Source organism: Dermacentor variabilis, chromosome 5, assembly GCF_050947875.1.
Source record: "Dermacentor variabilis isolate Ectoservices chromosome 5, ASM5094787v1, whole genome shotgun sequence".
In the NCBI taxonomy this organism is placed as follows: Eukaryota; Metazoa; Arthropoda; class Arachnida; order Ixodida; family Ixodidae; genus Dermacentor; species Dermacentor variabilis.
This window is the reverse complement of record NC_134572.1, coordinates 28,300,413-28,327,698: the sequence shown is the minus strand read 5'-3', so window position 1 is coordinate 28,327,698 and position 27,286 is coordinate 28,300,413. Positions and strand designations below refer to the sequence as shown.

The window sequence follows — 27,286 nt, the reverse complement described above, 5'->3', positions numbered from 1 at the left end:
AGGTCGCGGGTTCGATCCCGTCCGCGGTGGCCGCATCCAGATGAGTGTGGAATGCAAGCACACTCGCATACCGTTCTTTGAGGGCACGTTTTGTTCGGCCAGCATCTGCCACAACGTGTCGGGTTCGTACATGCCACGACACACCATCATTCAAATTTCGTCACACGCTTGGTCACGGGACGCTTCCGTCTGTCGTAGCAGTGCGGACCGCTGGGTTTCGATATTGCTTGGATTGAGCGTTGAAATTCCTTGATGAATATCTTGAATTAAGTGCAATTTTCGAGATAAAGAAAATATTGGTGCACTTAACTATGACGGCCTCCATATTTTCCATATAATTGACTGTCCTTAATGCTGTTATAGAAAGGTTAACACATATTCATCAGTCTTTCTTTTAAACACACGCGACAAAGCATGTCCGCCTCTTCGAAAAACGCCATGTTCGCTGCGTTCATGGCGTTTTTATAAAATAAGTATAGTATAAAAAAGAAGCAACATGTATAGAGTACAATTAGTTTTCGCCCATAACGTCCAAATGAAAAGAAGTGTGTAAGGGGTAAATGCTTCTGTTAGACGGCATACATACTTGAATGAAACCACGCGCATTTAAACAATGAAGTTCCACTTGAGCGAATTATTGAAGTATTATTTTTTACAAGGGCTCTGATATGTTGCATGAGTTGAGAAAAATGGAAAAAAATTTTTTTGAAAAATTGAAGCTTTACGTTTCCACCTGTTTGACGACTTAGTGAAAACGGCATTTGTGCTTCTGTAAGCCGTATCAGTGATAACTGCTGAAGCAGAAAAAAATAATGCATAGCGTGTTACTTTAGAGTTGATGCTACAATTTTATACGTGCTATGACCTTTACAAAGTTCAATAAACTAAGGTAAGAAAAACGCGCTAACCGCAGATCAATTCGCTGATTTGGCCACTTGGCGTTCCGTATCATTGCAGCATGTGCCGCGGTGCTATAAAAGCGAACGAAAACATTGAGTGACTTCAGTCACTAATGGATTGTAATGCACGCTGAGACGTTTTTATGAGTTCATGCCCCGTTTAACTCGCGTGAAATCCTGGTTGCGAATTAGTGCCAGGCATTTGATGAGAGAGCCTATATAACGCACTTATGCTCGCGTGTGGGTTTATGTCAAAAGAACCGCCCCATGGCAATAAAAGCTTAGTGTGCGTTCGTCAGTACTGGCTCTAAATCTTGCCGCAAGTAATAACAGTGCCACAAGAACGCGTGTTTACGTTTTACTTTCCTTTATAATGCTCTTAAACTCAGACACTGAGCATACTTCAGTGGTTTTACCGTATGTTCCGAAAATTCCCGGCAACCGTCCGTGGCTGAAGGCAATACGACATTTTTTTTCTGACTGCGCATGCTTCTTTTTAAAATTTGTTTTCTGGAGACTGGAAGTGTTTTGTGTGTAAACGCGAACTCATTTTGTTAGTGCAGTGCGTGTAGATTCTCGAATTTAGGACCGTTCGATATTAATTTGTGCGCGTCGCGCATGACGTGCATAAGGAATATATGAGGGTTGGAGACACCTGGTCGAGCCTGTTTTTGTAGGCGCACCAGCGTCGGAGATACTCACACTGATATGCATACAGGAGACGGCGCTTTGCATGAATGTTGCTTTAAAATATGCCCGTCATTTATTTATAGATTATATAAACAAAAACTGCCTTCTTTGCGTGATTGCAACATAAAACCGTAGTTACTGCAAAAAATAAAAAAAAAGATTCTGCGGCCTCTTTTGTTGATCTGATAGTTTTAAATTTGCTTCGTACTAGCTGTAGATGTCATACACTAAATACACTAAAGTAGTGTGATCTCTGCAAACAAAAATACCACGAGTACAGGGTGAGCCAACCAAACATTATATGCCTTAATATTTCAACCTGACTTCATTGACTTCGCAACCTATGGTAAAAATAAAAACACAGCAAAAAAGGGAAATAAGTTTAATAAATAGTAAGTGGGGCCCCTCTGTTTCGCCGGCAGCGTTTTCTACAAATTGCATTAGATTGTGCGCCCGTTTTACTGGCGGGACTGCGGATTTTTGTTCATTTATTTCAGCTCGCACTGTTCAAAGCTTGTCGCATAGTGAACAGATCATGTACATCGGATAATTCATTATAGAGAAATTCAAGTTTAGTAACGGTACATGAAAATGCCAAGTGCGGATCGTTGTTAAGGCAGAACATTATGCGTGTAATTCCAGAAGATGCGAACGCATCCGTACCTAAAACGCATATTTAAGTATATACTGTTTCCCTTCATTCTATCGATAATCACTAACCGCATAGAAAAAGGAGTGTTGCGCACACGAGGGCAGCAACGGCGAGCAGCATCCTTCCTCGTAGTGGTGACGCCATCACAGAACCGCTCCTGTGGAAGACAGGGAAAGATAAGTTCACCCAAATGCACAAGTAAGTGATCGCTGGATGTGAGCGTCGAGATTGTTAGCTCGGTGTAAACAGTCAGTCCGCGACGAACACCAGGTAGCTTAAGCCTGATAACCTTTCTTATTGATATCAATAGACGGGGAGATGTAGGCATTGATATATGGAGTTGTTTACCTCTTTTCACGTTGGTAGTACTTGAACGCATCCCCTATTATCACAAATCTCACATAATGTTAGATAATATTCCAGAAGTAAACATTTTAACATGAACAATAAAAAAAGCTGACTCATTATAGGTACCAGAAATAGTGCAGATACAGTAAAATGCGCAAAATGCCACAAGAGAGAGAAAGAAGTCATAAGGGAAAGACTGGAAGGTTAACCAGAATGAGCCCGGTAAGCTACCCTGCATTGCGGAAGGGGGAAAGAGGATTGAAAGAGGATAAAGAAGAAAGCAGTCCACAAATCGCGCTGTTACAGACACAAGCCTTGATCGCTGAGTTCGTCACAGGTGGTCACACATGCTGGTGCATTTCAAGAAGCGCACCAGTGCCTTTGTGGCCTTGTACATAGCAGACGCACAAGGCCACGGACCCATAATCTTCTCTTATGGGAAAGGTCGGTCGTCTAAGTGCCCCAAAACTGCCCGAAGGGCACTCTTCTCATTTTCGTATGTGGGACAGTCACACAGGATATATTTGGTCGTTACTGACCGCCATTCCCATTAGGAATCAGTAGGCGTTTGTGAAAAGAACTCCTACTCGCAGGCGGCACAGTAGCGTTTTTTCCCGTTGGTTACAACGAGGTAAAAGTTGCAGTGTCATATGCAGGTCTATGGCATATAGGCGCCGGTTGGTGAACTCCGGTGTGTTCCATTTTCTTAGAGTAATAATATGCGTAAGACCGCTGAGGTGCCGCGCTGCATCCGTTCTCGACATTGGTTTCGTGGTGCTTTCGCATACATCATGTGCCTCACATGCAGCTTTGTCGGCACTTTCATTGCCAGGAACGTTGCAGTCCCAGGGAGCAACTGAAATATATTGTCATGACCTCTGTTCGCCGCTTGATGGTAGCATAATCGTATCTCTGCTATATATAGGTCGCAGCGCAGAAGAGAAAAGAGATATTGTAGATCTGCCTTTGAGTCACAGTAGATAGCCCAGTGATTTGGTGGCTGTTGCTGCGTCGGACCGCTTCCATGTTGTGACGTGGCTGATCTTGAACTTCTTGCACATTGACATCGACGGAATGACCATCGCACCACTAGAGGTGGTTAGAGTCGAAGAGTCATCTGTATAAATATAAACTCGATTGGAGTATGAATCATGCAGTACATCTAGAGCGGCCTGACTCGGGGCACAAGTTGACGAGCCGGCCTTCTTTCCAACTGACGAAATGGAAAGCCGCACTTGTGGCTGTCGGAGACACCACAAAGGACAAGGTGATCTTGCTTCAGGCGTAAAATCGGATGGAAGACAGGATCAGTACAAGGCTACAATGCCCGAAAAAATTGCCTCTGGTCTACTTTCCGAGAGAAAAGCCATACTTTAAAACTAGAGTCGGCAAAGGTGACGAAGATGATTTCTTATGGTGTCCGTGGCGATATACCTACTGATGGGGTATTCACTGGCAATGGCATTTGTTGCGGCTGTTGAAGCGCATCGCGGTAGACCAAGACATGTTCCAAGCGCCTGAGCTTGCATGCTCTCAAGCACTCTGAGATTTGTTCTCCGGGTGCTTGACAGGACCGGAGTGCTCTAACGCAGAAAATCTGTCAAGAGCGCTTTGTACAGTGGAGTGAAAAAGTCTAGAAGACACGGCATATGCAAAAAAAAAAGATTTCTCTTAGCACAGCCGTGCAACGCCAAATTGTATTAAAAACACGTATTCAAAAACATTGTATTAAAGAAACAGAGACACAGAGACAAACAGCGTGCTCTCTCTGTGTCTGTTTCTCTCTACGTCCTCGTTCAGTCGCGCTTATACATTTTATCATGGATTTAAACCAACTAGCCCGCCAACGTGTTTTAACTAAATTAACAAATACAGTGTCACGCGAGCACACGTCAACATGAACACATATCGCTCGATGAGCGCGGAAAGTCGCTGTCAAAATGTTGGAGTGAGGAATCGCGGCAGCAGCAGCGATCAAATTGACCTTCGTGTATCTGTCGTTTCAGCGGGAACGAAACGTCGAAAGCACAACGCATACGAAGCTGCCGGCACTACACACATTCTGCAAACATAGCAAATCGCTTTGAAGATGAGGCCGGCGATGGCGCGCGCTTTCACCACGTCACAGATAACTTTCAAGTTACGGCGCCTGCACGGCCGCGCCATAATAAGCAGCCGCTGGAGGAGAACGCGCCCGCTCCCTCGCTTCACCTCCGTGCCTCGCGCGCGACAAGAGGGCGCGCTACCGGCCCGCCTCACTCTCACACGCGAGATTGAGCCACGTTCGCCGGCTGACCCTCGCACGCTTTCACTCGCACATGCATCATACGGCACACGGTGACGATTTTATCGCCCTTGAACTTTATGCGGAACCTCACGGCGACGGCGGCGACGCTGATGCCCACGACAGAAATGCGCCAGGAGTGTCCATACAATTGCTGTATCGCAATTAAGGTGACCGAGTAATGTAATCGGGAAAATTGTTGAACTGACACAAGTAGCAGGAACTAGCGGTGATGAAATTGCATTTCAGTGGATTCTCAATCCTATCGACATGACTGCAAATGAACGTTAAATAAATGAAGTTGGAAACATATTGTGAAAGCTATCAGAAGAAAGATAACGAAAGTGTCAAGCGGAAGAGTGCAAAGCCTCTGCAGATACGCGTCTTTCAAGAACACTGTGTAGAAGTAAAATTTCTTGCAATGCAAATTGTACGCGACTGCCTCTGGTTCCGATTCTATGTCATCAGGGTGTCACGACCCGCGCAAGTGGCGATCCTCCAGCGAGCGTTTCCCGGGAAGGACGTTAGTTCATTCGATATTTGCAGCACGTGTCGGAAACCAATGGTTCGCATTCACTTAGACAATAATCGAAATGGCTTTTGACATAGTTTTTGTTCAGTGATTGTCCTTTGTTATGTTTCCTTTCTATTTCATTGTTGTGAGTACGAGTGTCTGTACACCCTAAGAAGCCAACAAACACTGACACCAAGGACAACATAGGGGAAATTGCTTGTGCTTAATAAATTAAATAAATAAACGATAAATTAATGGAAATTAAAGTGGATGAAGAAACAACTTGCCGCAGGAGGGAACCGAACCCACAGCCTTCGCATTTCACGTGCGATGCTCTACCAATTGAGTTGCCGCGGCGCTGTTCTCCCATCCACTTTCTTGGGTGGACTCCCTTTCTTCTCGTTGATTACAAAACGAGGGTGTCGAATCCGGCAAGATTGATGCCTTCAGGTAGCATATGTGGGCTTATTGACCACTTGCCTTCACCCAAAACGATCACGTTCTCGTGACGCCTGCGGCAAAAAGGACGTCCCACGTCCGCCGCCAAGGTCTGTGAGTGGTGGTGCTGGCTAACACTCCCAGGGTTCTATTAGAACACATAAATACCCAAGAAAGTGGATGGGAAAACAGCGCCGCGGTAGCTCAATTGCTAGAGCATCGCACGCGAAATGCGAAGGCTGTGGGTTCGGTTCCCACCTGCGGCAAGTTGTTTTTCATCCACTTTAATTTCCCTTAATTTATCGTTTCTTTGTTTCATTTATTAAGCACAAGTAATTTCCCTTATGTTGTCCTTGGTGTCAGTGTTTGTTGGCCTGTTATGATATGACTAATAAAAATCGAGCCCCTCGGTAAACCCCCTTTCTTCTCGTTGTACACCCTAAGGTGTTATTATATTTTTAATCTTTATTGCGATGGCAATCATATGAACACTCCAGTCACCATCGGCGCCTCTGCAATGTGCTGTAAAAAGTGCAAGGGCGATAACACCGTCGCCGCGCGGTATGTTGTATGGGTGAGTGAAAACTTGCGAGGGTGAGCCGATGATCGCGGCTCAATGTCGCGCACTTAAGGCAGGGACGTGGGGAGGATAAAGCCCTTTAGGGCAGGAAGCGCGCCGTCTTTCGTCGAGCGAGCAGAACTGACGGGTAGAGGAGGCAGGTGGGAGGGCGTCGTACTTCGGCAGCACCGCGCCGCCGCGCACGGTGGCGCGAGCTTTATCTTGAAAGCGATCTTTTTTGCGGGCAGTCTAGGCCACGGTGGCCAAACAGCGTCGTTGTGCCAATGCGCCGCGCAATACGCGATGGATCTCGAGTTGCCGCCGCTTTGCGTCAGGTGGCAGCAGGGGTCAGCCTGGGCCCGTTTCTCCGCTCCGCCGCACTTGCAACTACGTAGCCGGCGGACGTCGCGAGAATTCAAACCATATTTTTACGTCTCTGACGTTTGAGAAAGAGCTCTGCATCGTAGTGCCGTACACCAGATATTCAATCACACTGAATAGTTACCGTCGCTTAGAGCGGACTTTTCGTGCGGATTTACGCGTGACTTTAGACGCGTCGTTTATTCCTTGTTTATTTGATTGTTTTATTTCCTCATTTTACTGGATACAGATTGGTTCTGAGAACTATACGGTGACTAATGCGTCATTGTCAAATGAATCACGTTTGAAATGAATATGTTTTTGATATGTTCAGAATCAATACGTACATCTGTTTCTTTTTCCTTACTACAATATTAATAAAAATTTTTTATTAGCATGTACGACTATGCAGAAAGAGTATTTACTGTTTTCCCAAAAGTACTGTTGTCGTGTTAACCAATATAAACGTATATATATATATATATATATATATATATATATATATATATATATATATATATATATATATATATATATATATATATATATCAATACGTTTGCTTTGCATGCTCTGATCACAAGGAAACGATTATGGCTCATCTACTGCACTGCTACGTATCAATGAGAATGTGCCAGTAAGCAAAAGAAAAAAAAAATCGAAAAGCGCTGGAGAAAAAATCTAAGGAAGCTATCAAAACAGGTTTGAAGCAGCCCGTCTCAACAAAAGGCGTAGGAGATTTCGTGTTCCTGTACTTTCCTGCGCTTAATTGCGCCATCTTGGCGCATTTAGTTAATTGTACTCTGCAACTTTGAAAAAAAGTATTCAGTTTCTAGCATAGCGTAATTGTATTCGCAAGTTAAGTGCCAATAAATTCTTTTGTTCCTTTATTTCCCACACTTTTTTTTCTGTTCTTAGAGAGTTGAACAATAATTTAAGAATTGGCGAGTGCACAGTGAAATGATGCGAAAAACAAATATTTTTTTACGCTGTACACGCGCCGGTGAGAATTTTCACGCTTCCCGAAAAATACATTCGCCTCTCTTGCGATCGGGGTTCTGTGTAAGTCTTGTCGAGATTACCGATAAGAAATTTTTAAGCTCTATAGAGCTAGACGTGCCTACTCTTGTGGGCAAGGCCAACAGACAGCCTCTACAAACTATTAAAATCCTAAACAACGTTTTAAAGCCAGAAAAAAGGCGATAATTACCGACCTTTTACAGCACAGGGAATGCTCGCGATGTGCTTCTTTGAGCCCGCAAACCCCTTTTGCCACCTGGCGACTGCTGTAAACTCGAGAGGTGCGGCGACGCGCTTGCGGTGGTCGTTGGGCCACCGCTACTAACACCGTGGTCTAGGCATAGAGAAAGAAATTCATCAAGAGGCGACACTCGGGCGAAAACTGGCAATAGAAGCACGTCACACCTAGCCTTCGCCCCATCCGTTAGTTGACGCGAGCACCGGAAAATAAAAGAGTGTAAAATAAACTTGCAACGTATATTTTTTTTTTATTTTTTCCCTCTAACACTAAAAAGGTTGGCATATAAATGAACTTGACGATTTATTTTTCTTGCGTCACCTAGCAACAAGCCAACGGCACACCAGACGCGCCAGATGCATGCGTCATGCGCCAGATACGCATGCGTATGTGAAGTTCAGCTCTTCGGCGACGCGTCTCTTTTGCATGCAGCCTGTTAGGCTCCCGGCATATTCTCGCTTTCATTCTGCACTTCGACACGACACCACTGCACTACTGCACTGCGGCAAGGTGAGAAGTTTTGTTTGACAGTCTGCGACACGCTTCAAGCAATTTAGGTCTTTACGGCGCAGAACCGAAACTCCTGATGCAGTTAGCGAAAAACAGCTCGGCCGTCCTGAGGTAGTTAATTTGAGTTCATGACTAGTTCTGGTAGGTGTTTTTTGCGACGCTGTTTACGGGCTTCAACCTTACTTTAACTTATTTCGATAGTTTTATGGCACGCTCATCGCTCCCTGCTTTGTGACGCAGTTAGTTTCAAGTGTAGACAATCTAACTGGCACAAGTTCATTATGCTCTCTCTTAATTGCAATTGTAATTACTTAGTTACTTTCTTTGGGTACTCTTCAAGCACATAGTGACCTGTCCCGGTGTTGTGAAGCAGTTAGCAAAGAGCAGCTCGACAGTGTGATGCAGTTTCGGGTGTACTGAGCCTTTCTGGGACAAGTTCGTGACGCATTCTTTGATTCCCAACATTATTGTATTCGTTACTTTTGGGGATACTTTGGAGCACACTCGCCGCGCCTGGCGTTTTGACGCAGTTGGCAAAAAGCATCTCGCCCATAATAAGAGTTAGCGTGTACTGAATTTTAGTCAGACAAGTTTGTGACGCCTTTCTATGGCTCCACAACATATACTTTCTTTCGGTGCATCCGCATGTAGAAAACGCAACGAGCGATTTCCAATAGTGATAACACGAGAGTCTGTTGCTTGCGCAGGCAAAACGCGCCAAAGATAACACTGAGGAGCACAGAAATCAGGAACCCGAAAATTCTGTCTTCTGAACGTCTGAAAATAGCCTTTGCACCTCTGCACTTCACTTGAGTGCGAGTAGAAAAGATTTTGCGAACGTCTAGAATTGTCTGGCTGAGAGCTTGTATTGTGGCCATCTCTGTGCACGTAGCGTTCCATTGCGTTGCGCGAAGCTAGTTTGTTTTGGAAACGCGCAGTTTCCCGTGTATTCGTGCTCTTGAGGAGAGGAAATAATGCCCAATAATAAGAAAATGCTTGGAAATAAGATGTGTTCTTCATATTTTATTGTATTGTTTTTGATGAGTCGGGTACGTTCTAAGCGATGTATATAAAAGCGAATTGAGTTTGTTTGTAATGCTGCGCATTCACCACTTCCGCACGTTACGACTCTACGCGCAATATTCCTATAAGGTCTAAATACCAAAATGACACATGCTTGTAATTAACTTTTTTTTTTAGCTGATGCCGTTCGGTGGAGAGAGAGAGAGAATGAAGAGGAAAGGCAGGGAGGTTAACCAGATATCAGTCTCCGGTTTGCTACCCTACACTAGGGATGGGGGGTAGGGGTTAGAAAGACGACAGAGAGGAAAACGCAAAAAAAAGGAACGCGCACACATGGAGACACACACACAAAAGGTGTTCCAGTTAAAGTCGTTCACACAAGCCGGTAGATCGCAAGAAGCGCAAAAGCGCTTGCACGGCCTTCTTCTGTGACGGTAGGTCCTTTCGATGTTGTAGAATTCTTTTTTCGGATAGCGGTTGGTCGTCCAGTTGGTCAAGTTCGTGGCTAAGGCATGCCCTCTGTGGACTGTACTGCGGCCAGGCGCACAAAATATCGCCAATTGATTCTTCATGGCCGCAGTGGTCACAGGTTGGGATGTCGGTCATCCCTATGCGGAAGGCATAGGCTATAGTAAAGGCAACGCCCAACCAAAGTCGATATAGAAGCGTGGCGTCTCTACGGCGAAGCTGTGATGGCGCTCGAAGACTTAATGTTGGATCAAGTGAGTACAGTCGCGTATTTCTTAAATGTGGCTCATACCATTGCGACGCGGTGCACTGCCGAGCAATTAGGCGGAGCTTCCGTGCCGCCTCAGTTTTAGAAAGAGGAATTGGGACGTGGGCGCTCCTCAGTATGGGCTGAGCGGGCAGCGTGATCCGCCCGTTCGTTGCCGATAATCCCGCAGTGACTTGGAAGCCACTGGAAGGTTATTTATTGGCCTGCATCACTTATATGGTGTAACGTCTCTGTAATATGGAATATTAGTTGATCGTGTGGTCCACGTCGTAAAGGTGACAGTAGAGACTGCAGTGCCGCCTTCGAATCACAGAATATTGTCCATTTGTGTGGCGGTTCATCACCAATGTGATGAAGGGCAGTAAAGAGCGCTGCGAGCTCTGCTGCCGTCGATGTTGTCGCTTGGGTCGTCTTAAATTTAATTGTTGTAGCTTTCGCTGGTATGACGATTGCCGCCGCGGAGCTGCTTGGAAGGACAGATCCATCAGTGTAAATATGCGTAGAGTCACGGTGGTTCTCGTACAAATATAGTAGCGTGAGCTGTCTAAGGGCTGCTGATGACAGATCAGCTTTTTTCGAGATACCAGGTATTGCGAGGTTGATTTTTGGCTGAGCGAGGCACCATGGAGGGATCGAAGGTGCCGCAGCCGGAGTGAAACAAGCTGGCAATGATTCATCAAATTCGGTTATCGTCCGGCTGAGAGAGAGAGAGAGAATGAAGAGGAAAGGCAGGGAGGTTAACCAGATATGAGTCTCCGGTTTGCTACCCTACACTGGGGATGGGGGATAGGGGTTAGAAAGATGACAGAGAGGAAAACGCAAAAAAAAAAAAACGAACGCGCACACATGGAGACACACACACAAAAGGCGTTCCAGTTAAAGTCGTTCACACAGGCCGGTAGATCGCAAGAAGCGCAAAAGCGCTTGCACGGCCTTCTTCTGTGACGGTAGGTCCTTTCGATGTTGCAGAATTCTTTTTTCGGATAGCGGTTGGTCGTCCAGTTGTTCAAGTTCGTGGCTAAGGCATGCCCTCTGTGGACTGTACTGCGGGCAGGTGCACAAAATATGGCCAATTGATTCTTCATGGCCGCAGTGGTCACAGGTTAGGGTGTCGGTCATCCCTATGCGGAAGGCATAGGCTTTAGTAAAGGCAACGCCCAACCAAAGTCGATATAAAAGCGTGGCGTCTCTACGGCGAAGCTGTGAGGGTGCTCGAAGACTTAATGTTGGATCAAGTGAGTACAGTCGCGGATTTCTTAAATGTGGCTCATTCCACTGCGACGCGGTGCACTGCCGAGCAAGTAGGCGGAGCTTCCGTGCCGCGTCAGTTCTAGAAAGAGGAATTGGGACATGGCACTCCTCAGTATGGGCTGAGCGGGCAGCGTGATCCGCCCGTTCATTGCCGCTGATCCCGCAGTGACTTGGAAGCCACTGAAAGGTTATTTCGTGGCCTGCATCACTTATATGGTGTAATGTCTCTGTAATATGGAATATTAGTTGTTCGTGCGGTCCGCGTCGTAAAGGTGACAGTAGAGACTGCAGTGCCGCCTTCGAATCGCAGAATATTGTCCATTTGTGTGGCGGTTCATCACCAATGTGATGAAGAGCAGTAAAGAGCGCTGCGAGCTCTGCTGCCGTCGATGTTGTCGCGTGGGTCGTCTTAAATTTGATTGTTGTAGCTTTCGCTGGTATGACGATTGCCGCCGCGGAGCTGCTTGGAAGGACAGATCCATCAGTGTAGATATGCGTAGAGTCACGGTAGTTCTCGTACAAATATAGTAGCGTGAGCTGTCTAAGGGCTGGTGATGACAGATCAGCTTTTTTCGAGATACCAGGTATTGCGAGGTTGATTTTTGGCTGAGCGAGGCACCATGGAGGAATCGAAGGTCTCGCAGCCGGAGTGAAACAAGCTGGCAATGATTCATCATATGCAGTTATCGTTTGGCTGAAAGATGTGTGTGGCCTGTCCGCTGGTAGAGAGGCTAAATGGTGATGAGGAGTCCTGGCTAGATGCCTTATATGGGTCCTGAGTACTTCAATTTCAATGTGGGTCTTGACAAGGTGGTCTCTAGCGATTGCTATCGTCGCCACTGTTGAAGCACTCTGAGGCAGGCCCAGACAGATCCGGAGCGCTTGACCCTGAAGACTTTGTATTGTGCGTAGATTCGTTTTGCCTGTGTTGTTTATTGCTGGCAAGCTGTATCGCAGAAATCCCAGAAAAAGCACCCTGTACAGTTGTAACATGGCACTAGGCGACATTCCCCAGGTCTTGCCAGCGAAAAACTTGAACAGGTGGCAAATGCCTGTCAACCGTTTTTTCACGTAAGATATGTGTGGGCTCCATGACAAGTCCCTGTCGATTATGACACCTAGAAACTTGTACGATCGGACCCGTCGTATAATTTGGCCATTTATCGTTACACTGTAGTTTGCCATGGGTTTGCGCGTAAATGGCACAAGTGCGCATTTCTCGGAGGAAATTTCCAGGCCTCGATTACGGAGGTAGATAGCAGTTTGTGTCGCGGCTTTCTGAATCCTCGCTCGCAGCTGAAGGCGTGTTACTGCAGATGTCCATATGCAGATGTCATCCGCGTACATTGATAGCCTGACTGTGGTTGGCACGTGCTCAAGGAGAGCAATTAGTGTTAGATTAAATAACACGGGGCTAAGTACACCGCCCTGGGGGACGCCGCGGTAGCTATAATGTAGAGAAGTATGGCCTTCCTCGGTGCTTACAAAGAAGGATCGCATGGATAGATAGCTCCGTATCCATTGAAACATCCGACCACCCACTCCTACCTCTGCGAGAGCAGAGAGGACGGCTTCATGCGTAACGTTGTCATACGCCCCTTTAACGTCGAGGAATAAGGATGCGCAGAGACGCTTACGGCGTTTCTCATGTTGAATGTAGGTCACCAGGTCGACGACGTTATCGATCGATGATCGACCGCGTCGGAAGCCCGCCATGGCATCTGGGTAGGTGTTGTGGTACTCCAAGTACCACTCCAGGCGTCCTAGGACCATCCTCTCCATTACTTTGCCCACACAGCTCGCCAAAGCGATCGGGCGATATGATGAGAGATCCAACGGCGACTTGCCAGGCTTTAGCAGTGGAACAAGGCGACTTGTCTTCCAGGTTGTTGGTAGCGTGCCATTTCTCCAAGATTCATTGTACACCTCAAGAAGAACCCCTCTCGCTTGCTCCCCCAGGTGACACAGAGCTCGGTAGGAAATTCCGTCAGGTCCTGGCGCTGATGTGCGGCTACACAAAGCTAATGCTGCCTTAAGTTCGTGGATCGAGAATGGTAGATCCAACCGGTGATCACGTGGTGGCGCACAGCTGCTCGAAGGCGATGGAATGTTGGTAGCTGTGAGTTGGCCGGATAATCTGGCACAGAAATCCTCTGCCACGTCAATCTCCGATCTCTTTTGAGAGAGGGCAAGTGCCTTGAATGGGAATCGCTGTACGGGAAGTGTCCGCAGTCCGCGCACCGTTCTCCATAGTTGCGATAAAGGCTTGCGTGGATCTAGCGACTCACAGAAGGCAGCCCAACGTTGCGATTCGAGCTTGTCTAACCGGCGCTGTATCTTCTTTTGCGTGCGCCTGGCGGTCCGTAGATCGTCCATTGTTTTCGTACGTCGGTATCTTCGTTCAGCACGTCGTCGGATTGCTCGAAGTCGTTCTAGTTCCACATCAAAATCATTAAGTTTCGAGGAGCATGTTAGAGTACGCATAGTGTCTTGCACCACGCTCTTGATTGCCTCTTCCAAGTCGAAAGATGGATTGGCGTCGCAGTGTTCTTCCATAATAGACTGAAATTTAGGCCAGTCCACTCTTTGGATCGTATCCCGTATTTTGGAAGCGGTCAATCCTCTGATCTTGATGTACGTGGGGATATGGTCGCTTCCGTGCGTCTCTATGTCCGCAAACCACCCTGCACGTCTGACTAGGCTTCGTGAGACGAAAGCCAAGTCAAGACAGCTGCTGTACGTGGAGCCACGTAAAAACGTAGGACTTCCATCATTCAGCAGCCAAAGTTCATTACTGGAGGCGAAAGATACCAGAGCTCTGCCTCTTGCGTTGATGATCGGACTTCCCCAGAGTGTATGATGGGCGTTGAAATCTCCAGTGATGACCCAGGGATCGGAAGTTGAGGAAAGGATGTCTCGTAGTCTTTTGTAATCAAATCGACTTGACGGAGATAGGTAGGCGCCTACAAAAGTGAAGGCCAGATTCTTTTTCCTTACGTTTAGGCATATATATTGATTACTGTCATTAGGTGGTACAGGCTGATGAGTGTAGGTGAGGTCACGGCGAATAAACACCAAAACCTTACTGTTTTCATACACAGGTGACGACATAAATGATTCATATCCAGAAAGCCTGATGTTGTTCGATAAGTTCGGCTCGCAAATGACGATAATGGGAAACATATTGGCGAACACGAAGCGACGGAAATCCGAAAGGCGCGCTCTGAGTCCGCGGGCATTCCACTGAAAAATAGCTGCTTGTCGGACCTCTGCCCTAAAAGACCGTGGCTGTGGAGCCATGATCTACTCAAGGGTTGCAAGCACCGGACTCAGAGCGTCCAGTACTTGAAGCGCACTTCTGGCAGACGGTGTGTGCATGTTGCTTAGCAGCACGCGAATGGCATTCATTAAAGGCCTAATAAGTGCTATCACTTGCTCATCTGTTTTCCGCGACTCCTCGGATACAGCACCTTGCTGTACTGGGGGCGGCTTCTTCTGCGGCTCTTCTGGCGGTCTTGTACGCGGAAGTGGCGGCCATTCCTTTGTGGAGAGAGATCTGGCAGTTTGCTCCCTTCCATCATTGGTGTTCGGAGTGCTGGAAACGTCCGCTGATGATGATGCTTGACGAGGGGACTTTTCCTGAAAGCTTGATGTTTTCCGCCGTGAAGACCTTCGTCGGTGACGTCGTCTTCGCCGTACTTTCACAGCGGCCTCTTTGTGGGTAGAGTTGTCTCTCACCATTTGCTTAAGAATGGTGAACTCTTTCTTGATCTGGGGACAGTCTTTGGAAGAGGCGCAGTGATCACCTTGACAGTTAGGACACTTGAACGTGGTTGCGCTGCAGTTGTCTTCTGAGTGGGGTTCGGCACATCGAGGGCACACGGCTGAATTACGGCAAACACCCTTCACATGTCCAATCTTCTGACAATTGAAGCATTGCATTGGTCTTGGAATAAATTGTCGAACCTGGTGGCGAAAGTGGCCGACCTTCACGTAGGGTGGAAGGCAGTCGCCTTTGAAGGTTATCTTCACACAACGTGTGTTGCCGAGGCGACCAACATGCACAATCACGTTGTGTTCGCTTGCTGGTTTTATGAGGATTGGGAGGTCTGCATTAGATATTGCATTGTCAATGTCATAGATGACTCCTGTTATTGTGGCACCATTCGTTGGCACGATGGATCGGACCTTGATGTTTCCCAGCTGCGTTACATGTTGTAGTATGGTCAGTGCACTCGGGTTCATCACATCGATTGCCAGGATGTTTCGCCTAGTATTTATCCTAACATCCTTGATCTCATTTGGCACGGTGTTTTCTAGATACACGGAGAGTGCTTGCCTGTTGAGGACGCGCAGGTTGTCGGTAGCGTTCTGTGGCACAAACAGGATGGAGTGAGGCCATCGCTGAGGAGCTGTTTTCACAGTGTTCGAGCTGGACGCCGAAGATGAGTTGATAATTCTTCGTTTGGCCTTGCGGTACTGGACAAGTCGAAAGCTGTCTTCCGAGGACTCGTCACCTGATGCGCAGTACAGCTCTGTGTCCTCGCTACCACTCGACGTATTTCCTCGCTTCCTCGAACCGATGTCCGCCGGTGAACGGGAACCGGGAGGATCCTCGGGGTGTTGTACATCCATCACCGCGATGGAGGGGGCGGTAGACCCCACAGGTGCAGTAAGAAGTCCAGAAAAATACAGAGACGGGCGAGATGTGTTCCGCAAGAGAAGCACTTCGTCCATCGTCCGGCTGAAAGATGTGTGTGGCTTGTCCGCTGGTAGAGAGGCTAAATGGTGACGATGAGTTCTGGCTACATGCCTTATATGGGTCCTGAGTACTTCAATTTCAATGTGGGTCTTGACAAGGTGGTCTCTAGCGATTGCTATTGTAGCCACTGTTGAAGCACTCTGAGGCAGGCCTAGAAAGATCCGGAGCACTTGACCCTGAAGACTTTGTATTGTGCGTAGATTCGTTTTGCCTGTGTTGTTTATTGCTGGCAAAATGTATCGCAGAAATACTAGAAAAAGCACCCTGTACAGTTGTAACATGGCACTAGGCGACATTCCCCAGGTCTTGCCAGCGAAAAACTTGAACAGGTGGCAGATGCTTGTCAACCGTTTTTTCATGTATGATATGTGTGGGCTCCATGACAAGTCCCTGTCGATTATGACACCTAGAAACTTGTACGATCGGACCCGTCGTATTATTTGGCCATCTATTATTACACTGTAGTTTGCCATGGGTTTGCGCGTAAATGGCACTAGTGCGCAGTTCTCCGAGGAAATTTCCAGGCCTCGATTACGGAGGTAGATAGCAGTTTGTGTGGCGGCTCTCTGAATTCTCGCTCGCAACTGTAGGCGTGTTACTGCAGATGTCCATATGCAGATGTCATCCGCGTACATTGATAGCCTGACTGTGGTTGGCACGTGCTCAAGGAGAGCAATTAGTGTTAGATTATAATAACACGGGGCTAAGTACACCGCCCTGGGGGACGCCGCGGTAGCTATAATGTAGAGAAGTATGGCCTTCCTCAATGCTTACAAAGAAGGATCACATGGATAGATAGCTCCGTATCCATTGAAACATCCGACCACCCACTCCTACCTCTGCGAGAGCAGAGAGGATGGCTTCATGCGTAACGTTGTCATACGCCCCTTTAACGTCGAGGAATAAGGATGCGCAGAGACGCTTACGGCATTTCTCATGTTGAATGTAGGTCACCTGGTAGATGACGTTATCGATCGATGATCGACCGTCCTTTTACTTGGAACTCACAACCTCTGAACTCTACCTTCCGAAGTCCACCTCCCAACTCGTCAGAGCTGTACTCAATGCACTATTTCCATTTTCATGCAGGTGAGAGTGGCTAACCCTTACAGCTGTGGTTCCCGAGCCCGGTTCCCGGCCATCCTCCAATGCAGACAGCCGAGGGGAAGTACAACACCTCACATGTTGCCATGCGTTCCATAGTGGAGAGGTGTAGTAGGCTCTTGAAGAGCCGTTTCCGCTCTCTGCACTGGAAACGAGCTGGAACGTGCGGCTGTATTGTCGTGGCATGTGTGGCGTTGCACAACTTTCGGCTTTCTGAGGGGGACGTAGAATGCGGTGATGAAAGTGATGACAGCAGTAGCAGTGAGCTTAACAGTAATGGCGACCCTATACCACACTGTCTGCCCCGAAACAGAGGGTCTAGAATGTTGTAAGGAAATTTTTTGAGAGGGCGGGCTGCTCAAAAATGTCATTGGAATGTTTGGCACAACCGGTGCACAGCATGTGCGTTACTTAAGGAGTGCGCGGTGGCAGTTGCGATGTCAACAGTGGCGTGAGCATCGCTAGGTGCATACATGCTGTTGTAGTGTCTGCAGGATGTGGCGGTTTAACAGATACCAAATTGCATTGTGCATTTAATGTTATGAAATTGCTGACAAATTTATATACTCAGTTGTAGCTGTAATGCAAAGCATTTATGATTTGTAGAGAAATATAAAAGTTGTGTAGTGAAGGGTTATGTAGAGCATACATTTATATTAAGTAAAACAGAACACTTAGTGATCAGAAATAAGACTCAGAGAAAACTAAAATTCTTTTGAAACTGTCTTTGTGATGATTTGTTTGTTGCTGCTGTCGGCACCTAGATGCCCTGTGTGCCATGAATGTAGTCTGCAGTTTTGTTTTTTAGCCCTTTAAATGCGAAGCATTTCTTGGCGAACATTTGCCACTTTGACATTGTCTATCTACCTAGCCGCCTACGTCTTGGTACTCTCATGGTCGTTTCGTTTACTTGGTATGTACCAAAATTGCCATAGTATGACGAGAGCATGACGAACATAAATGATAGGTGATGACATGCTTGTCATGTAGGTCATGAAACAGCCGCCTACGTCCTGTTATTAAAATTTGCGTAATATGATGCTTGTGTGATGAACATAAATGATAAGCCACGACATGAATGTCATGACATGGGTGTCATGTAGGTCACGAAACAGCCGCCTACGTCTTGGTGCTTTCATGGACGTTTCGTTAACTTGGTAGACTATCCACACACTGCTTAGCATAACATCGATTCCCACAGGGCGTGGGATCTGCGGGCTTTTCTTTTTGTTACTGGAATCGCTGACACTTGTCTGGCATCCTTGTGCAATGATGGACATTAACATCTGTCTCCTCGCTTTTCACTCGCGCACAGAAGCTCGCAAAAGCCAAAATGCATGGTGCACGTCACACCTTCCACTTCATAGAACGTGCTGTTGCATGCACGCCTTCTAGGTCCATGAAGAAACCACAAAGTTTCTTCCTAATGACGAAAATACTCTCAATTGGTCGTCCATGTCGAAGGCTGTGTCTCCCGTGAAGTGCGTTCGTGCATGAGCAGTTGAAAGGTTTCAACAAAGTACCCTAACTTGTAAATAGAAGTCACTAACTGGGTCGTTAGAGAGTAATGTTTTTACAGTGCAAGCTACCACTGCAAATGTAGTAGTGACATGTAAATAAGAGCATTAAACAGAAGCTTTATTTCAACCTACAGCCTCTTAAAGTGACACGTGTGGACGCACACATCAGGTCCAATAGTCTCTACATTAAATAACTGAAAATCATCAGACTACAGCAGTAGAGACATGTGCAACATGTCAGTGAGACACGTCGCAATAAATACCGCAGCACCTTGTACTTGCATCTAAAAAATCAGATAAATGCCCAAGAAAACTTCACTCTCTAGTTATATAGCATCCGGCCTGAACTGCTTTAGCAAAAAGTGTACCCGTGCATAAATGATCACGCACTAACAGAACAAGATCACAGCCAAATGTATAGGCACTACATGTAGAAGGAACACGCTGCCGTGGCGTTACATTCAGAAAAAAAAAGCCATAAAATTATACTTTTATATCAGCAAAGAGAGACTGATGCATAAATATTGCACACAAACTGCACCACGAGGGCTAAACACACAACGTACCACAACGTGTCAAAAACACTGTATGAAAACGAAATATGTGACAATGAAATAGTTCCACAAGAAAAGTATAGATTCAAGCTCTATTCCGTGGTAAAAAATATAAGAATGCAGAAAACAATAAAGCACAATACAAATGAAATGAACGAGCAGAGACATGGAATTTTCATAACTTTTTTGTGTGTTTCTTCCGACGCTATAGTAAGTTCACCCGCAACTCGATAAGTGATTGTCACCATTTGATGACATAAAATGGAATTGTAGAACAATTGCAATGTGGCCTCGTGCTTATATTGACATGACAACAATCAGGCACTTGAATATTTCGGCGCCAAAGTCAGGATCCCCGCACCACCAGGCTTACTGGCACTTGTGCCGGTGAGCCTGATGCTGTGGACACTCCTATTGCTGCCGTATCACTTCAAGCACGTTGTTGTCTTATTCGTGGTTGCATTAAAGGGTGGCATAAGCAATTATTTGTCGCAAACCAGCAATAGTCGGACTTCATATCATTATTACTACATCGGAAAATATTTTAATGCTAATAATAAAATGGCCTCAGAAATTCCTTGCCTATGTTTCTCACGAGGGGGCTTAGAGGGGCGAGTGGCTTGACTGGCACCATGACCAAGAGCAGCCAGCAGCTGCGAAAGGCGGCGTTGATTTGCCTCGTGGGACCGGCGTTCCTGTTCGAGGGGCTGTTGCTCGATGTCCCACAAGCTTCGCACTTCTTGCGCCAGCTGCCGCAGGCTCGCTATTTGCGCCTCATGGTGCTGTTTGCAAAAACATAAAACTAAACACAAGCTATTGTTCTGTCGTGGAAAGGCGCTCAGTGCTTGGCAGCATTCCATCCACTATCCACTATGTTCCAATGTTCTTCCTCAGGTGGTATGAATAATTATTGTTGGCCCTTCCTAAAGATAAAAGAGAAAGGTTGGACGCCATACAGTACATGCACCGAAAACCACGAAACAATGCAAGCACTACACGAATATTTACTCACCTCAATTTTGTACCTCTCGGCTCGCGGCAGCAGTGTCTGAAGTTCTTCCCAGACAAAAGTACGCCACTGTGGGTCGCAGTTGCGTCTCATTACGGAGTAGCGTAAGCGCTCGATGATGCAACCAATCAGCTGTTCGGGTGAGCTCAAGGGCGTGGATTGGATGCAGATACGAGAAATATGTGGCTACGGCTCGAAAAATATAACTTGCGTTTGCTTTTCTTTATGCTACGGTAGTTTTTGGGCTGTAGGGTTAAAAGAAAGCAATTCTGCTAAAGTTATCATGGTAGTGTACTTTTATTAAATACCTTTTTACGAAATAAATGTGAAATATAGCCCCAGAAAAAGAGAAAGAAAAAACACCAAAGAAACATCCGGCCAACGGAGGAAGCTTTTGATTGTAGAATTAAAAAAAAAAAAAACGTCGTGCATACGCATCCACCATTTCCAAAAGCGCTGACGTCACGCGAGAAGGTATTCATATGAAAGTAGGTAGTAGTAGCCCCGTACTACTACCCTAATGTACAATCGTAATACTACTACTAAGACTACTACTACCGTAGGGGACTACGCACCATCCTACGTAATAGAAATAGCAGCTCCGTACGAAGCTCAGGTGAAGCTTCGTACGGGGGATACTGCTGATTCCCTGGAGCCATAACATCGGATGAATGCAGAAAAAGCGCGGAACGAGCATTTATATAGAGCAAAATAAACATTTCCTCATTTATAAGGCGCCTTGGCTTTATAAAATCGCTCGTGGCACAGCTTCAATGGAGGCTTCTGAAGATCGTTTGAAATCATTTTTACTAAACATTAAAACGATGCCGCACTACGACCGTGCGCGCTTGAGCAGCAGCAGAAGCAGAAAACAAGAAACGTTGATCAGCGCAGCCGGCATAACGCATGAGCGAAACCGGAAGTGTGGTTCAAGTGTTAATCCCATAAGCTTGGTGCGTACACTCCATTCGGCAGCTGGCCCCTATGAGAATGTCCGCTCTTGTTGAATGTTTTTATGATCTAGGTGGGCCGTTGGCTCATTGCTTTTCGTCTGCTGTGTTCTCGCGGCTCAGTTTGCGTTGAAGCGATAAACAGCGCGACGGTCACTTCGCTCATTTCTGCTGCCACAATTCCTCAAGCTAGCGTTTTGACAGCAAGTGTCTGCGGTCATCTAGTGTGACCTGTGCACGTGTGCCTGTGCGCGCTGGCACCATGCTTATTAATTTAGTAAGCGAGTGTGTGGAAGTTTATACGGCCCATAAAACTACTATTTCTATTTCGTATGGCTGTCTGCTAATGGGCTATGACAATCGATGCTTCGCCTTTCGTGCGAAACTGCAACTTTTTATTTTAAACCAGATTTTTTTTATATAAGTGAAATGGAGCAGCCAGAGGCGTACTGTTTCTAACCTCTCCAATTAAACGCTATTTAACCCTGACTACCTACCTTGTTCCTATGAATATGTGCCATTGTCGTCCCTCCATCGTTATCTTCGTCACCGTCATCCTTCAATTTTCGTCATATAGGCATCGTCAGACCGTCGCCGTCACGCAGTCTTTGTCACGCCATCGTCTTCCTACAGTCGTCGTTATGCAATCGTCTTCATGCACCCATCGTCTGGTCATCGTCGTCATACATTCGGCGACATCCCATTGTTGTCCTGCCGTCATCGACATACCGCCTTCGTCGTTCCATCGATGTCCCTCCTTTTTCGTCATTGCATCGTAATCATGCTGCCATTACTTAACCCTGCTTGTAACTTCGTTGTCCTGTCATTATCGTCATACAATCGTCGTCGTGCATTCGTGTCATACCTCTGGCGTGATGTCATTGTGGCCGTTCCATCGTCGTCATTCCAGCTTCGTCAATCGATTCTCGTCATACCCTCCTCATCATAACATTGTCCTCATGCCGTCGTGGTCACACTGTCGTCGTTATACTATCCCCATCGTTTCACAATCGTTTTCATAGCACCTTCCACTGCGCCAGAAGAGATAAGCCTTGAGTTAGGATAAGTTCATTATATGAAATGATTTGGAGTGTATGCAGCTTGAGAAAGCCAACGAAGGTGACGAAGTAAACTAGCTTGTTATAACCATGTTCTGCAACCCGTCGAAAGACACTCGAGCAAGCTCAAATTTGTAGTCTTTTAAACTTCAGGTGTAACTAAGTTCGAGATACTCAATGCGGTTACCTTAGTGAGCGATAGATGTCGGGCTAGATCATAGGTAGAAACTTCTAGCCCACGTAATTTCGAGTTCGGCAGCCGGCACTGACGCAAGTGCCCTTGGAGCCAGCCAGGCCTCAGTCTTGGGTCACCCATGTGCCGAAGTTGAAAATAGCCACACAGACCCTCTAATATCCGCATGGGGAGACGGAGTGCTGCTTGGCGTGGGACAACTCGGTACGCACTGGTGCAGGCAAGTTCGCTGAAAAGATCGAGAAGAGGGATTCAGCCTGTCAGAGATCGAAGCTTCCACCAATGAGAATGAATGTTTTGTTGTCCAGGGAGCGTAGCTTCAGCAAACAGTGGGGCCAAGTCGCACGAATCCTGCTTATCGTATTGCGCCATCAGAGCGAGTAAATCCAGATGGCGTGTCTTACAATATCCCCCGCCTCATTTGTAACTCAAAATGAGCGACATTGTCTAACATGGTCACTACGTCTCGCCAGTGCCTTAAGGAACTCTAAGGCAACTCGCAGCTGACCGTAAATGTTAGAGCTACGCGGGTGGCAGATTGGAGGAGAGACAATATTGGGAGGAGATATTCGTCTATCATGCTTGTCGGTGTGTTTGATAATGGGTCACAATTAAATCTGCGGTGCAGTGAAATGTGCTAGACGAGTTTGGAATTAAAAAATAAAACGGATCGTGGCTGCAGAAGACTAGTAATATTGCTACTTGAACCTTCGTGGAATGACCGCTACAGATGCGCCTGTGCAACCGACAAATGTATAAAACACTCTAGCAATAATTAAGCGCCAATCTGCTGACACGCCGTTTATGAGCTCCTCATATAACCATTTTTCTTAGTTTGAACAGATTATGTAATAAAAATAGGCTGTGACACTATTCCACCTTTGCAGGTGCATTTATGGAAGAGGCGTAAGTTTACATCTCTAGGATCAAAATATCTAAGCAAGAAGATTGACAAATTAACCTTTTAATCTTTCGCTGCAGAGCACATGTTGAAATCGTATTTTGGAAGTGTATTCGCAATCGCAAATAGAGTTTTTATCTAATTTAGCGGTTGGATAGTTCAGAATGGGACCGTGTCGTAGGGCTATTTTCTTCTAAGGCACCATAGCTTGGCTACACTGCCCGGCTTAAATTTTGCCTATAAAACAGGTGCCTAAAATGAATGCATAAAACTGCAATGAACGCTTCTATTTGATTACACACATGGACATGGAAATTTGTCCCGCAATTAACGTCCATCTATTCGGGTAATCCGCATACACGAAGCGAATTGTTCTAATGCTCATGTGACCCAACAAAATATTGTCCTAAGTAAAACGCACGTAGTCACGCACGGTATACATACTGCTCAAACTCCTAATATTCTTATTGCAAAGTATTCTTTGACATCAACAGTTTGTCTACACATTCTTCTTGTTAACATAATTCCACAGGATCCCTGCGTCTGCGTTGTCATATCCTTACCGCTGATCTGCAGGAAAGCGGCGCTCAGTAGCCAATTCCGTTCTGCTCAATGTGTTCTCTTCATAGGACAGTTCCTGTGCACTGTTTATCTAAATAGACACTCAATGCACAGAGACCTACGAAATAAAGAGAAAGCATTGGAGAGAGAGGAGAAGATGAGGCTTGGCTTAAATGTGCACGGGAAGGAGACCACAGCGTAGAGAGGCATCACCACAAGATGGCGTACGTGGCAATGCACGGAAGCATATGTCGGCATTTTAAGTTAAGCATATATCTGTGCTGACTGTCAACTCTAAAAAAATGGAATGATCTGAAAAAGAATTCAGCATCAGTCATAGCATGCGGCTAATTAAGACGCGCAGCAGTAGTCTTAAAAGGCAAAGTGTGTGCAATATCCAGCGCTACAATACCAGGGAAAGGTCAATTCGCGAAGAATTTTCGGACATACATCGAGTACAAACAATATTGTAAACGCGGCTTCGTCTTTGTTATTTATAATACACGTATCTGATGGCATTCGTTTCTAGAAACAGAACCCGTACTGAATGTGATATTTAGTTCAAACGTGCCGACACAAGACAGTGACCAGCGCCCCCACTATGTTGGCTTTAATTATAACCTGTGGTGCTATTTCCTTGCTGTTTAACCATACTTTTATTGCTTTCAAGCATTTCTGTTCGTATGTCGCATGTTCGCCGTCCTATCTCGGAAATTTTTAACGTGCTGGTTGATGGCGAAATTAGCTTTTTTTTATCACAATTTCTTTACGGCTACTGTGATAGCCAATAAAAGCGGCCTATTCATTGTATATACAGGGTGCCTTAAAGATCATACACATGGATTCAAAAGTATGCAAATGCCGCGTAGCTCAGAAGAACTAAGGTATTGTTTAAATTCAGAGCGCGAACTATTTGGACACAAGCTAAGGCACAAGAAAAGACAGGACATAGCGCTACTTGCAACCGAAAATTCCTTCGAAAGGTTAGAGACATGAAATACCCGACATGGGGGGGGGGGGGGGGCGGAGTCCTATGTCGTCAAACGATATCAAACGACATAAAAGCCAAAATAAAAAAAATAGAAATATCACTTGATTGGTGTTAGCACGACAAATAAAATTGCAACGTTTAGGTCGTATCTAGAGAAGATATTTCAGTGTCATGAAGCGCTATAGAAGCATGACTGAAGCACCCTGCCCTCCTTTTCTTTATCTCGCGGGCCTCTACAACTGATCTTGTTGTTCAATCTTTGTCTATAAGGGACTGTTGTGTTTTCAAACTTGGATGTGCATTTACAGTGTGAATTGCCGTCTTTTATGTGCTTTGCAAGATGTGTGTGCGCAATACATTTTGCGAAATTCGAATGCTCCTTCAGCGTAGCGTTAAGACAACGGCCAGTTTGACCCACATATGTTTTTCCACACTAGAAAGGCACAGAATATACCACTCAAGTTGAGCATAAAACGAGATTGTATGCATGATTCACACTGCAACCAGACCGACTGCTTGCATCCGTAGTGCAGCTGCTCGATCTTTCACTATGAATGCGCACGGCTCAACAAATTGTGGCGAGCTTATTCTTCGCAGAGAAAACGACATTCACGCCGTAGCCATCATTCATTCAGCCGTGCGCAGGCGTAGTGAAATATCGAGCAGCTGCACTACACATGTAAGCCATCGGTCTGGTTTCAGTGTAAATCATGCATACAATTTCGTTTTATGCTCAACTTCAGCGGTGTATTCTGTGCCTTTCTAGTATGGGAAAACATATGTGGGTCAAACTGGCCTTTGGCGTGACACTACGCTGAAGGACCATTCGAATATCACAAAATGTATTGCGCACACACATGTTGCAAAGAACATAAGAGACTTCAATTCACACAGTAAATGCACATCCAAGTTTGAAAACACAACAGTCCTTTATAAACACAAAGATCAAACAACAAGATAAGTTGAAGAGGTCGACGAGATAAAGAAAAAGGGGGCAGGGTGCCTCAGTGATGATTCTATAGCGCTTCATGACACTGAAATATCTTTCTAGATATGGCCTAACACGTGGCAATTCCTTTGGCGTGCTGACGCCGATTATTAGTAATATTTTTGCTTGTTTGTCCTTTTATGTCGCTTGATAACGTTTGATGAAATTTGATGACAAAGGAGATATCAGGTTTTTAGAGTTAGAGGTTTAGAGTATTTCGAATAAGCTTTCGATTGCAATTAGCGCCGTGTTCTGTCTTTTGTGCCATAGCTTGTGTCCCAGTAGTTGGCGCGCTGAATTTAGTCATGCTTCCAAACCAACTCGCCCATGTTTCGCTTTCCATCAAGGTAATATTGTTTGCCGTCGCTTGGAGGTACTCAGGTTACTTGTTGCATTCCGCCTGATTACGTAATTAGTCTTAATTAATGAACTTCTCAAATATTACAATTAAATTAAAAGTGTTAAGGAGAAAATTGTAAAGCAACAATGAAAAACTTCTGATACAGCTTTGCTTCATACGTGCTACATAAGTGTTTTTCCGAGCGTGAAAGAAGCCCGCGAAAACACGCGAGTGTTCTTCGAGCGACCAATCGCGCGGCATTTTGGCTAATTTTTTTGGCGAGCGAGAAAAAGTTTAGGTGGGTCAAACAAAGATACTCGAGTTAAAATTATGAGGTATTGGAATACAATATTGCATTCTTTCTGCACAATTTCAAGCTTACAAAAGGTGCTGTATATCCACAAGGTACTAAAGCATGTCCTATTTAGGGTGTTTACCAAAAGAGGATTGAAAATAGAGACATTCGGACGGAAATAAATTGGCAGGAGTCGTCACAGTAGTGATAGACATCATAAATTATGCGATAACCTACCATAAACTGTTTAGGTAATTAAATTTTGCTAATTTTTACTCAATCATTTTACCTCAGTATTGCAACTACATTAATGAGCGGGGTTGGTGATTAGCGCAATTTATGCTTAGGGAGAACCTCGATGCTAACATCTGTTTTCGCACATCAATCTCCAACTTTATCGATGAAGTAGGCTTCCACTAGACGCAGTTTTACCACGCAATCCTTAAAAGGGCTATGTGACAAAGTTATTGAAGGGTGAGTTTAAAAGTCGGAGAGAAGCTATGGGCTACCAATAGAATTAATTAACTTTCACCCCTCTGT

At 45.8% G+C, this 27,286-nt stretch overlaps 2 protein-coding genes across 3 annotated transcripts in view; one reads left to right on the top strand and one right to left on the bottom strand.

Annotated features, from left to right (window-relative positions):
• LOC142582382 (galactosylgalactosylxylosylprotein 3-beta-glucuronosyltransferase S-like) overlaps positions 1-27,286 on the bottom strand; it is a 159,417-nt gene that overhangs the window by 8,917 nt on the left and 123,214 nt on the right. The window contains exons 1-2 of one of the 2 annotated variants that reach the window (XM_075692034.1): positions 7,957-8,063; positions 2,310-2,398 (exon numbers count right to left, since the gene is read on the bottom strand). In XM_075692034.1, the coding sequence (XP_075548149.1) occupies positions 2,310-2,385 (76 nt within the window). In that variant the 5' untranslated portion in view covers positions 2,386-2,398; positions 7,957-8,063. Of the gene's footprint in view, positions 1-2,309; positions 2,399-7,956; positions 8,064-27,286 lie in introns of those variants that run through there. The other variant, XM_075692035.1, reaches the window with a different exon arrangement.
• The window catches only part of LOC142582383 (uncharacterized), a 196,728-nt gene continuing 177,838 nt past the window's right edge, over positions 8,397-27,286 (top strand). Inside the window, exon 1 of the mRNA XM_075692037.1 lies at positions 8,397-8,510. The gene's annotated coding sequence lies outside the window, so the exon portion shown is untranslated. The remainder of the gene's footprint in view (positions 8,511-27,286) is intronic.